This window comes from Chanodichthys erythropterus, chromosome 21, assembly GCF_024489055.1.
Source record: "Chanodichthys erythropterus isolate Z2021 chromosome 21, ASM2448905v1, whole genome shotgun sequence".
NCBI classification, from domain to species: Eukaryota; Metazoa; Chordata; class Actinopteri; order Cypriniformes; family Xenocyprididae; genus Chanodichthys; species Chanodichthys erythropterus.
Window position 1 is genome coordinate 4,009,069 of NC_090241.1, and position 14,023 is coordinate 4,023,091.

At 35.8% G+C, this 14,023-nt stretch overlaps 1 protein-coding gene across 7 annotated transcripts in view; it reads left to right on the plus strand.

Moving 5' to 3' along the window:
- Positions 1-11,866, plus strand: part of ical1 (islet cell autoantigen 1-like) — a 73,343-nt gene extending 61,477 nt beyond the window's left edge. For 5 of the 7 annotated variants that reach the window (XM_067373339.1, XM_067373336.1, XM_067373340.1 and 2 more), the window contains 11 exons: positions 910-1,108; positions 1,198-1,323; positions 1,419-1,517; positions 1,600-1,682; positions 2,843-2,889; positions 2,977-3,045; positions 4,818-5,057; positions 6,951-7,217; positions 7,344-7,445; positions 7,529-7,653; positions 10,332-11,866. In XM_067373339.1, coding sequence (XP_067229440.1) covers positions 910-1,108; positions 1,198-1,323; positions 1,419-1,517; positions 1,600-1,682; positions 2,843-2,889; positions 2,977-3,045; positions 4,818-5,057; positions 6,951-7,217; positions 7,344-7,445; positions 7,529-7,644 — 1,348 coding nt within the window. In that variant the 3' untranslated portion in view covers positions 7,645-7,653; positions 10,332-11,866. The remainder of the gene's footprint in view (positions 1-909; positions 1,109-1,197; positions 1,324-1,418; positions 1,518-1,599; positions 1,683-2,842; positions 2,890-2,976; positions 3,046-4,817; positions 5,058-6,950; positions 7,218-7,343; positions 7,446-7,528; positions 7,654-10,331) is intronic. The other 2 variants (XM_067373337.1, XM_067373342.1) reach the window with 2 other exon arrangements.
- The last annotated feature ends 2,157 nt before the right edge of the window (positions 11,867-14,023 follow it).

Genomic DNA, 14,023 nt, shown 5'->3' on the forward strand with positions numbered 1-14,023 from the left:
ATACATCACAATTAGGGAAAGGGTCATGATGGTTGACTAATAAACTAGTCACCCAACAACTCGTCATCAAACAGAGGAACCTGAAATGTGCCTTGTTAGACAATAGATCAGGCAACGCACCTATATGATATTGAAAAAACATAGTTTTAGAGTTGCACTTATTCAGGCTACCAGCTCTTCATTATTTTAGCTATTTGAAATGTGATATGAATGAACACAAATAAGTCAACAAATAATATTGGGCATATTATATAAATAATAAAGCGTCTGCACAGCTTTTTATTGAATGCATCCTTGCTGAATAAAAGTATTCCACTAATAGTGAAATATTTAGACTCTAGTAGTGTATTTTATATATATATATATATATATATAGAGCACCGAATCAGCATATCACAATGATTTCTGAAGGATCACTTGATGCTGAAGGCTGGAGTAATGATGCTGAGAATTCAGCTTAAATATCAAAATAGAAAACAGTGAATTGTAAAAATGTTATGAAATATTATTACAATTTAAAATAATAATTGTCAAATTCATTATATGATTTTACTGTATTTTTTATCAAATAAATGTGGTCAGTATAAGAATGTGAGCATAATTAATACAAAATTGTGAATTTTTAATATATTAATTTATTAAATTGGAAAATAATGCAGACATAGAAACATTTCGACTAGTGGTCTCAGCCTTTTTTTCTTTTTACTTTCAAACTGTTAAACATTTAAGTTTAATTTTGAATTAATTAATCCAATGAAGTCACTTTGGCAGACTTTTTCTACACATTAAAGTCACACAAACCCACAATCTTGAATGTAACATCTCTCTATCCTTGCATGCTACATCTGTAATCAGTGATTAAGCCAGTTACAACAATTTCCCTCTGTTCTTGTCTTCTGTCATGCCCAGGTTGGCTCTGTGTCCCCCTCTCCATCGATTGGAACAGGAAGTGGAGACGTTCCGGAGGAGAGCCATCGCCGACACCCTGCTGACAGTAAGCCGGATGGAAAAAGCCCGGACCGAGTATCGCGGAGCTCTGCTCTGGATGAAGGACGTCTCACAGGAACTAGACCCAGATACTTACAAACAACTGGAGAAATTCCGTAAGGTCAGACCATGCAAAGCGAGCGAGGGAGGGATTGCATCTATATACATGGAGGTTGAAATGTTCTGCAACTTGTGTGTGTTTGTGAACAGGTTCAGGCCCAGGTAAGAGGAACAAAAGTGCATTTCGAGAAGCTTAAGAATGACGTTTGTCAGAAAGTGGACATGCTGGGAGCCAGTCGCTGCAACATGCTTTCACATTCGTTATGCACTTACCAGGTATCATTTATCTTGTTCCACCTATTTTTCCTAACTAACACTGTTTCATGCTTATGTTTGTAACCTTTTTCATCTTATATTGTTTTTTTCCATAGACAACGCTCCTGCAGTACTGGGAGAAGACTGCACATGTGATGTCTGGCATCCATGAGGCCTTCAAAGGATATGTACCCTACCAATTCACTACCCTCAAAGTGGGTATCCATGCATAAATGCCAGAAAATAAACTGTTGTGATGTGATCTAAGCCCTCATTTTACTATATGTCTCATCACAGGAACTGAGGGACCCACTGGACCAGATTGTCTCTTCACATGCAGAGGACGGCAAAGATGATGAGAAGAAGACACATTCAGACAAGTGAGAACTCAGTTTGAAATGGTCCATTTTGCAGCATTTTTAGCCATTAACTAGCCATTCTGCTGATTTTCAGTTTGTTCTTTACTTGGGGTGTGACGAGATCTCGTGCTACATTTGTATTACACATCCACTGTCATTTTGCTTTTTATAAAAATAAAAACCATTTAATTCTGTTGGATAACAGTCGCTTCAATTCCATCCAGCTCAACCAACACAAGCTGCAGAGTCGTACGTAGTGCAGCAGGAATCAGAGTTCACTGTTCATGTGATGAGAGTAAGGCAAGACCATGGCAGAAGATTTGTTGCACAACAGAGCTTATGACAAATGTCTCATCTTGATAATTCATACTCATAAAGTAGAACTGAAATGACATTCATTGCAAGATGATTAGTTAAATCATTTCAAATGCACCTGCAGACTATTTTTCTAGTCATGTATTTCATCATTGAGGATCTTAAAAATACTATAAAAATCTTGTCTCGTTCTCATGAACTCAACCTTGTGTTGTCTCGTCTCGTCACACCCCTATTCTTTACATTATATTGTGTGCAGTATACATCTCACGGTCAGTGAATCTCACGTAGACACATCTAGCAGTCCCAGTTTTCTTTTTCATCTTTTTCATCAACAAAACATGTCTTCCCCTTGGCGGCGGCTCGCTTGCTTCTCATTCTCAGATCTCTCATTCACTCTCTTTCCTCATTCCCTGCATCCCTCCGATTTCCTCAGATCGGGTCTCTTCAGGCGAGAGGCCTATTTGAAGGCTCTGGTTACTGATCTGTGAGTGGAACATTGTAATTCTGTTAGAACCCCCTGCTGCCTCTGTGAACAGGAAACACTGCTTAAAGTTCCACTGTCATTTCCTGTTTTGGCAGTAGCAGATGAGATGGTGTATTTATTTCTGTGCCGTCTGTGTTAGACATGCTGTAGTACGATATTGTGACAACCATTAGTCCAACACTTGCTTCCTAGGAATATCGGTGTGACTCACTTTAATTTGTCAATTTGATTTAATTTACGGTTGTAATTCTTACCTGATAGTATGAGCATGTCATAGTAATGTGAATCATTGCTTCCCATCTTAGAAATTATGCATCCATTAGTCATGCATCAGTGGCGTCTATCAATTTAATTTGGTGTTTGTATGTTTATGTTTCAGTCTTGTTTCACTTGAAGATGAACAGCTGGGTGAATCATCCGAAACTGGTATGTTTTACAGCTTTTAAAGCACATTCTGGGAAAACACTGAAGGGTTCAAGCTTCTTAGATGCTCTTTCTTTTTATCTTTACCAGTTTCTACTCATGCAGTAGATGGACTGAGTAGAGGGTCTGACAGTTCATTGTGTGCCAGTCTGGACTCTGGTAAGTTGTGTGTGTGTGTATATGTGTATTTGCGTACTAGGCTTTGCATGCAACTCATTGTTACTAAATGTCTAGGCATCCAGAAGAGTAGACAATGATGTTTTAGTAATTTTGAACAGTAATTTAATTTACTTATTATTTCTTATTTAAGTCCTTACATTTGCGCACAAGAATGCAATGAATTGGAAACAGTCTGTATCTAATATCACCCAGAGTTGTTGTTTGGACATGCACAGATATGAATGAATGTTCAGTTATGGCAGATTCTGATTAATATTGGCATAAACCAGCTGACTTCTTCTGATTTCTAGAAACCAGAATATTGGCTTAATCTGCTTAATGCACATATGGTGATATTCTGATTCATATCAAAGTATTCTTGTGGATGTAAATAGTCACTTTTTACCTCATGTATTAGTGTCAAAATTACGGTACCAAGTTGGTACTGAAATTTTAAAAATGTGACGATACCAGAATTTCTTCCTAGCATTTTGAGCACTGTTGAGTGGATTCTTAAACACCCCTGATTGGCCATTGTGTTCACGCGCTCAACAGATATGTCTGTGATTGGCTACAATGCATGGGAGCGTTTGATAGTCGCTTGCTTTCAAACACTCCCGTGTGCATCTGCGTAAGCACTCGGTTAAGAGTGTCAAAGATGTCTATTTACAACATGTTTTTGAAGCGTTGATCATTGTAGCCAATCACAGACATATCTGTTGAGCATGTGAACACAATGACCAATCAGAGGTGTTTAAGAATCCGCTCAACAGTGCTCAAAATTCTAGGGGAAAATGCTGGTATCGTCACATTTTTCAAATTTTAATTCCAACTTGGTACTGAAGTCGGTACTTTTGACAACAAGTGTCTTGTGAAGCTGATGTGCGTGAGAAACGAATGCTCACATATCTCAATTGCCCAATTCATACTGCTTGCTAGGGGTGGATAATAAGACCAACAATATAGTTATTTTTACTATGCCAATTTTAGAAAACATTAAAATTTCACAATTATTCATTTTACACAATAATTCAATTCAATTCACATTTATTTGTATAGCACTTTTCACAATACATATCGTTTCAAAGCAGCTTTTCAGAGAATGCATGTCAACATCACAATTTAAAGAAAGCAATTAGCAAATAATGTAATAATTTAGGCAATTAATTTACAATCACTGTTAGCAGTTTAACTGAACATAGAAGCAATACTACAATACTAGCCTAAGTATTATAAGTAAGAAGTCATAGAAAAGCGAAGACAGGTAGCTTAGAGAAGACAGGTAAACAGACAGTAATAAAATAAGAACAAGGATGCTAATTACAAGCAATAGGACACAATAGAACAAAGAAGAAACAAATGAAATGAACAGTTCTTAGTTTTTCAGGTGGGTCTAACAGAAGTACAAACTGGATAAATGAATCAAATGTAAGATAAAACACTGTCAATGCACTGCAGTTTTCGCCAGTCTTTATTGCCCTAACATGGCAGTAACTTTAAGCAGTACTGCCCATTGAAAGCTACGTGGATAACATTATATATTGCAATATATCTCAGTTGGTTGACATTTTGTATTATTATATTGTCATGCCGCCCAGCCCTAACTGTCACAATGAAGCAGCAGCAACTGAAGTCATATGATCCATGACTAGTTGACACAGACTTGAAGCATCATAGTGGTAGAATCAACTTTTATATAGTCTGTGCAGCTCCTAGTGTGTTTGGCAGCTTTTATTTACAGTATGTCTGTTTGTATCTCCGCTCCTGTACAGCAGCCTTGAATGAACTGTTAGGCCCCACTGGTGGATCTAGCACAGACGACGACCTTCTGTTAATGACCCCTGAGCCTGGCTCAGTCCCTTCTCTTACTCCAACCTTGACCCCCTCCCTACACCCATCTATGTCCGCTATGCAGCCTCAACTGTTGAGGCCGTCTGCTATTCAGTGGGACATAGGTGCCTCATATGAGGAAAAGCAAGATGCATTACCCAGCGGCCTACGACCTGAAATAGGTATAAAAGCCTGACTGTGCATCTCTCCAATACCAAGGGCCTGTTCTCCAATCTTAAACCTCTTTCAGATGTGCTTTAACACCCTGATCTAGAAGTCTATAAGAAATAGTCAGAAACTTTTTATGCTTACAGCTTTTTCAGACTCTCTCCTGATCTGTAAACACTCTTCTCCATTAACACAAGAGTGCACTTTCTTTTCTTCAAACTTGTAAAAGCATTTCTAAAAACTGCACTTTCTTCAAGGTGCTTTATTTTTCCCATTTTTTTCCCATGGTCTGTGTGATTTCTGTGCATTCTTGGAGGATTGCCTATTGTTGCTGATGAACTAATATTTCTGTTAATATTTATGCTCTTATGTTTAAATTATGCAACCATGTGTTTCTTGAAGCTTCTCTTTGTTTTTTTTTGCTTCTTTTAATTTTTTCCCTCAGTATTTTTGTCTTGTCTTACTACGGAAGAGGATTAGGGTCAAGCAATAATAATAAAATAAAACCATCTCGAGATTAAAGTTGTTAAATTTCAAGAAAAAAGTCGAGATAAAATGTTGAGAATAAAGTCATTAAATTTCGAGATAATTTTTTTTAAATTAGGAGAACAAATTCGTTAAATTATGAGAAAAATGTTAAATTTTGAGAAAAAAGTCGAGATAAAATGTTGAGAAAAAACTATTAAATTATGAGAATACAGTCATTAAATTACGAGAAAAAAGTCGTTAAATTATGAGAACAAATTTCTTAATTTAACGAATTTGTTCTCGTAATTTAACGGCTTTTTTCTCGTAATTTAACGAGTTTATTCTCAACATTTTATCTCGACTTTTTTCTCAAAATTTAACAACTTTAATCTCGAGATGGTTTTATGTTTTTATTATTGCTTGGCCCTAATCCTCTTCCGTATCTTACAGTACAAATATCTAAACATTCTAAAACATTTTATAACAGTGTATGTATGTATGTATGTATGTATGTATGTATTTGTGTATATATATATATATATATATATATATATATATATATATATATATATATATATATATATATATATATATATATATATATATATATATATATATATATATATATATATATATATATAAAATATACTATGCTGTGCTCTTTGATTCTCAAGTAAATGTTTCTTGATTTAACCCTGTAAAGCCTGACATTTGTACAAAATATATATTTAATAATAATTTGCATATATGTTTTGTTATCTATCATATTTGATCAGGATTTTATAGGTCATATAGTATGATATAGGAGAATATGGAGTTCATATGTGATAAGGTAATTCAGTTTTATTCAGAGGCCCAATCTTAAAATATGCAATTTGGTGCAGTTGCTAATACTTATTTGGCCAAAAAGTAAGATGAATCCCATTCCTATACAATCATAATTGAGAGAAGTACAAATAAATGTTCCTCAAAGGCATGGTTTATCATATTTTATACTTACATTTTAATATGAAAACTTTTTTTCTTAAAAAAATTATATATGCATAATCAAGTAAACCTAATTTGCTTCAGTCTAGTTAGTCGTCATCCTTTAATATTACAAACAATATAAAAGTTATTCTTACATTTGCTTTATAGATTTCACTGCAAAAAGACAAGTGAAGGGGACAATTTTAGAATTATACTAAAAGGCCTTTCATTTGCTAAAAAAGAATAAACTATCAATAAGACGACATGTAGTAGATTGTGTACAACAGGTATTTCAGCAAAGTGTTGATCATTTTGAAGCTGTATAAATTTGTGTACCAAAAATGATACCTTAGGCTTTATAGGGTTATGAATGTTAAGATATTTGTACTGGAAAACATGACAGAAGCATTGAGGAAGAAATTCAGTTTTTGCAGTTTAAAAGCCTCATTATCTTCTTTTTATTATGGTAGGCAGAGATCTGCTGTCCGAGGCTTTACATTCTGTCGAAGGGAAAGAAGAGGAGGGAGAGCGAGGTGAACTGGCATTCCTGCAGGATCTGCTGAGTCCTGGGGCTGCGGGTGGCGCTAGTGAGTTCAGTAAGGCGTGGCAGGATGCTTTCGGCTGTTTTGAGGCCCCTCCTGCTCCTGTTGCTGCCGCTTCACTTCAAGCAGAAACGGCAGACACACCCTCTGGCTTCCTGCCATCACAGCTCCTGGACCATAGCCTCAGCACCACAGGTTTGACAAATCATTTAGTTTGCCCTCTAGTGGCTGGAGGAATGAACAGTTCAGTTTTGTTGTGCTACTAGTATGCAGTGCAGTCAGCGTGATGTCACTCGTATTCATTCTCTTTCTGTTATTCAGGATGGGCGACTCCACCGATGTTTCAAGCTCCACCCCTCCAACCACCTTCTAGTGGAGGACAATCTCAGCCTACTAAGAATGCTCCAAACTCTTCGGCCAGTGGTGAGAGTTTTATGAATTTTCATGAACTATAGATGGACAGTTTTTACTGTTTCGGTAGTGATTTGTCTCTCTCTGTCTTTTAGCACCTAAAGGAAGTTCCAGGGACATGTCCGCCTGGTTTAACCTCTTTGCAGATCTTGACCCTCTGTCTAACCCAGACGCTATTGGACGCAGTGATCAGGAGTTCCTCAATGCCTGAAGTGTGTTGGTGTGTATATATTAATCATTAACAAACAGGTTCCAGGTTTATAGAAATGTACTCTGTCTATTCATGCTGATTTTGGTGTAGTTATTGTTAACTAAAACTAGTTTTTGTTAATTCAAATAAAATACAATTATTAGATGAAAAACAAAGTACAGAATAGAAAATTAAAATATATTGCCTTGGCAACTTCATAAAATAAATGCTTTTAAGTACTAAATTGACTAAAATTATTACTGAAATAAACAATAAAGCTAAATAGAAATATTAAAAAAACTAAAAGAATTAAAAATAAAGTAAAAGTAAAATAAAATGAAAAATTTTGAATCATTTTTTAAATAATTTTTTCTAAACTGCGTTTTTTTTTCTTTATTGTGGTATCATGACAGTTGTATTACCTTGACATATTTTATTCATACTTTCAAAAAACTTCAAAAGGAATTTTAGTTCAAAAATAAAAAGAACACCAGAAAAAGCATATTTGAATACACAAAAAAATGTCTGTAAAACTTTTAACAACCTTGTTTTTAAAGCGTGAAATTTAAATATTACTGAATTAGAACTTTAGAACTCTATTCTTTTTTAAATTAAAAAGTACTCTTATTAGATCACCACAGGTAAAACCACACATGGTACCTCACTACATGGTAAAAAGTAAAAAAAAAAAAAAAAAAGAAAATAAATAATTAAATAAATAAATATATATATATATATATATATATATATATATATATATATATATATATATATATATATATATATATATATATATATATATATATATATATATATATATATATATATATAATATCTCAGTGATGGAGTACTCGAGTCACTATTCTTTGGACTCGAGTCCGACTCGAGACTCCATTCTCTGGACTCGTGACTTGACTTGGACTCGAGGACTGATGACTTGTACTTGGACTCGGACTCGAGGATATATAAAATCGGACTTGAGCATTATTTAAGTTTATATATAATATTATATAAGGTTTCGTGCCCAAGACTGGCCGGGATCTTTTTTTTCCCCTCAGAGACACTGCTACCGCTCGCTCTCTTGGCAACACACTCACTGACGTCACTCACTTTACGCTCGTGCATGATTCGCGGGCTAAATGTTCAAATTTGGAAAATTGAGGAAAAGACTGGGACAATTTCAAACTTTAACAGACACCTGTCACGGATGCACCCAGAAAAGTAAGTAAAATGCTTTCCATTGGCTAACGTTAGCTTTTAAAAAAACTATTATTGACTAATGCATATATGATAATAAACAGAAGAAGCTAGGGTTGGGCGATGTTTGACAATTTGGCATCAGACGTCGACGATGTCTAATGTCTGGTTCAGATTACACTATTTTTTTGTCTGTTGATAACTTACAGTCACTGTGCAGATCGGATTACATGATTTTTTTTGTCTGTTGCGATAGTTACTGTCATATGGATGACGCAATTTTGACTCCTAAAATCCTGTGGTGTAGTGGTCAAGAAACATGTCAGACTAACGTTACACGTTGCTTTCTGACCAGTCGCGTGCCGTCACACACACACATTCACTTGAACACATACAAACGCATCCACGCTAAATCACGCGGTCACTCACTCATAAGCGCTCTCTCTCTCTCTCACTCACACACTCTCTCATATCGTATTGATTTTTACATTTTAAGTATTTTTAAATTTAATTTTAAACTCGTGACTCGACTCGGACTCGAACGCCGGGGACTCGAGACTCGACTCTGATTCGAACTCTGGTAATGGTGACTCGACTTGGACTCGACTCGGACTGTTCTATGGGGACTCGGACTTGGACTCGGACTCGAACACTGGGACTCGAGACTTGACTCGGACTCAACAGTTGGTGACTCGACTACAACACTGATTATATATATATATATATATATAAGCACATTTAATATAAATACGAATGCACAAAACTGCAAGTTTATGACAAAAAATAGTCTGCAATTTGGCCTTTATTACTCATTTAATACATGTTTACATTAAAAATGAAATAAAATGAGATATTAACCTACATTTCTGACAAAATACCACGGTTACAGTTAGTGTTACCACAGTAAATCCATGATAAATGTTATTGAATTGTTGGTTGAAAAATATTCTAACTGGATCGGGTCAATGTTTCCCCTAATTTGCTAGTGTTAGTGTTGTTGATAAAGTCAGCTAGTTTCAACTGGCTTTAAACTGAATTAGATCACAGAGAGATTTGCAGCTTGTACCTGATACCTCTACACTGAACTTGAACACTTCTCGCTGACTGTTTAGTGGTCGTGTGATCGAGACACTCAGCAAGTAAACACATGTGTGAGCTCTTGAGCGCTGTTTCGTTCCGCTTTTGGTGCTTTCCCTGGCCTAAAATCTAGCACTTGTGTTGGCATTGTGAAACTGCACGATTTTATAAATTATGCATGGCGGGCCACATATAATATATTTTAATAGACAAGCTGCGGGCCGTTTGAAATTCATCGCCGGGCCGCATTTGGCCCGCGGGCCCTAGTTTGGACACCCCTGTTCTAATCATTGTATTGTATTTGCAATTTTTAATGTTTTTTTAATATTAGATCATTTATGTGTCCATTCATACGCCGCTCATGTTTCGGATGTGATCTTGTTTTGCGAAAGGGAAATTGTGCATGTCATAACGCTGCCTCTTACCTCTCTCAGTGAAGGATTGTATGGAGCCAAATCTCCTCCCAAACATTCTTTGTCCGTTAGAATGACGGAAAGAAGTGCATATCCCAAGCCTTTATTTGGAGATGGAACACTACCTCTCCTGGAATGATTCAACCTGAGCCAAGGAAGCATCCAGAAATCTGAATCCATATTCCACACTGGAAGGTTTCTGAGATATGGGAATGTGTCTCTTTCCTCCTTTCTATCATTGTGTGTGTGAGTGTGTGAATTTACTGTACTGTTTGTACATTAGGGTAAAATGTTCTTCATCGCTATATCACTAAAGTGTTGTTACATGAGAATAAAGTATCTGTTACTTTATGAAGTGCACATGTTTAAAGGGACATGAAGGTTTGCCCATCTCTTAAGTGGAGGGCTGGTTTGGTTTGCATAGGACCAAAAAACCTAAACAAGTGTGTGTATGCTAAATATCTGTTCGCTTTGTACAATAGGGGAGTTTTTAATGTCCAGAAACAGGGTTAAAGATTTATAACATCTATTATAGACTGTATTTTTAATCAAGACTGATACCCAAAGTCTGTGAAGCATAAATCACAAAAAAAAAATATTTTTGAAGTCATGTTCACTGGATTAGTTTAACCCTAAATGATAAATGAATGAAATTATTTATTAATATAATATAAAAAAGTGTTACTGTAAACTACATATGCAAGTGGTGTGCTGTGCCATTAGTTTGGTAAGAATGAGAAGGTCACATTTCGTAATAGGTGATGCAATCTTGTTTTCATTGACAAAATGCTAAAACACTCTAACTTCTCCCAAATGTTCTTCACATTCACACTGTGATGCAAAACACTGGAATGTGTGTTTGTGAACATGTTTTTTTATTTTGTATGTCACCTTTAGCACAGAATTACGTAAATATCATTCTCTTGAAAACATACACATTTCATTTTATCTCTGATTATCATATTTGGACTCATCGGAAGTGAGTTTATCTGAAACTATGACCAGTCGGTTTTCTGTTGCATTAAAGAAATCAAGTTAATGCTTGCACTAAACTGTCTCCGAGTGCAATCTCGGGTTGTTCTAGAATGTATGTTGTATATTTTAACCATAGACTTGTTTGTTAATCTGAATAGTTTGTGTAGGTGGAGAATTTCTCACAAGATATCACTCCAAATGTACTGGAGCACATGTTTCTGTCTTTGAGTGCAGTTTAACAGTTTGAAGTGTCACTTTCTGTTTTAGAGAAATTGTGTTTGGAACCATATGTTGAGAGGTTAATGTATCACTGTCTTTGTAAGAAAAAGAATGTACACAGCACCATTCACAGCTGCTTTCATCTGTTTATTTTATGCAACTTTGCATTTTGTTTCAGTTAAAAATAATGTACTTGTATAATTTCATTGAAGGAAACTGCAATGGGAGATCTTACATCTGAGAGCAAATAAATTTGAGTAGAATTGTTTCTGAATGTTATTTCTCATTATTAGTTGATCTTGCATGTTGCCAAAAATCAGATTTGATCTTTTTTTTATCCTGTTAAAGGTACACTATGTTACGGAAGAGGATTAGGGCCAAGCAATAATAAAAAAATAAAACCATCTCAAGATTAAAGTCATTAAATTACGAGAAAAAACGTGTTAAATTTCAAGAAAAAATCGAGATAAAATGTTGAGAATAAACTCGTTAAATTACAAGAAAAAAATCGTTAAATTTTGAGGAAAAAAGTCGAGATAAAATGTTGAGCATAAAGTCAATAAATTACGAGAAAAAAGTCGTTAAATTACGAGAACAAATTCGTTAAATTACGAATTTGTTCTCATAATTTAACGATTTTTTTCTCGTAATTTAATGACTTTATTCTCATAATTTAATGAATTTGTTCTCGTAATTTAATGACTTTATTCTCAACATTTTATCTCGACTTTTTTCTTCGAAATTTAACAACTTTAATCTCGAGATAGTTTTATTTTTTTTATCATTGCTTGGCCCTAATCCTCTTCCGTACTATGTAACCTTTATGTTCAAAATTAAAGAAATTTAAAGAATCAATACATCATCGACCCTTCTTCCAAAACTTGTTTTTGTCTTACCCTGATTTACTCTGGTAAGCCAATTATGTTTTAAACGTAATGGTTTTCACAAGAAATTGGGTATACGTCGATCGACCGTGCATGTTTTGTCATATCCATAAATAGAGAAAAGTTGCTCTGGCTACTTTGGCCCTGTCCCAAATGAGGCCCTAAACACTTGCGGTCTTCCTACGAGTCCGCGCTTTTGTGACATAATGCCGTTTTGACTGTCGGGAAGAAGTCTTGTGGAGCTCGCACCGTTCTGAAGTCTAAAATCAACAAATGGGACACCCTATGGTCTCGTGGACTTGGTGGACACGCGTACGCGGTAGCCATTGTAAGTCCACAAGACCGAAAGTGCTTAGAAGTGTGCCATTTGGGAAAGGGCCTTTGGCGCATGTATGATTTGTGAGTGGCACTGGTTAGTTGTCACAATGAGCAATGGAGCACGCTAAATCTTGTACCTCCAGGGAATCGCCCGTTTATTTAAAAAAAAGGCAAGAGCAGAGCTCCTAAAAAAATGAGAATCAATATTGGCTTCGGAGATGGTGAGAACTGAAGGATTTGAAATGGGTTGCCATGTAAAAGTGACGCAGAGATGGCGTTTTTATTACAGGTGAGTAAGCTATTTTATTGAACAGATAAATTGCCATATGTAGCTCTCTAACAGTTCTTTAAAGGGTTAGTTCACCCAAAAATGACATTTCTGTCATTACTCGCCCTCATGTCGTTCCACACCTGTAAGACTTTAGTTTATCTTTGGAACACAAATTAAGATATTTTTTATGAAATCTGAGGGTATTTGGTCTACACATAGGCAGCAATGTCATTGCACCTTTTAATGTCCAGAAAGGTAGTGAAAACATGGTTAAAATTGTCCACGTGACTACAGTGGTTCAACCTTAATGTTATGAAGCGATGAGAATACTTTTTGTGCGCAAAAACAAAAAAATAACGACTATTATTCAACAATTTGAACCGTTGTCATACGTAGCAAACTTCCTTGTTTACGTCCGAATGCGGCTCATTATTGGCCGGATCCTGCACCAGCATCACACTCATGCGTCGTGCTGCTCATGTGACCAGCTTTGGCCAATACTGGGCCAGCATTCGGACGTAAACACTAAAGCCTTCACTGCGTAAGTATAATGACAGGGAAGAATAAAGTTATTTTTGTTCTGTTTTTGCACACAAAAAGTATTCTTGTCACTTCATAACATTAAGGTTGACCACTGCAGTCACATGGACTGTTTTAACAATGTCTTTAGTAGCTTTCTGGACCTTGAAAGTGTTGATTATATTGCTGTCTATGGACGAGTCACATACCTCTCTGATTTCATCAAAAATATCTTAATTTGTGTTCTGAAGTTGAACGAAGGTCTTACAGGTGTGGAATGACATGAGGCCGAGTAATTAATGACAGAAATTTCGTTTTTGGGGGAAACTAACCCTTTAAGTACCCTAGTAGTGAATGTTTTATGAGCTGTAGGATAACCATATTCAGTCACGCAGCACCGAATCACAGCCAGAAAATGTTCTTCTGCAAAATGCATGCAGTTTTTTTAAGCCGCTAGAGGGCCAAATGTTAGTGTACCTTTACCAAACCAGAGTTACAATGATCTTGAAGTTTATTCACAGAAGATT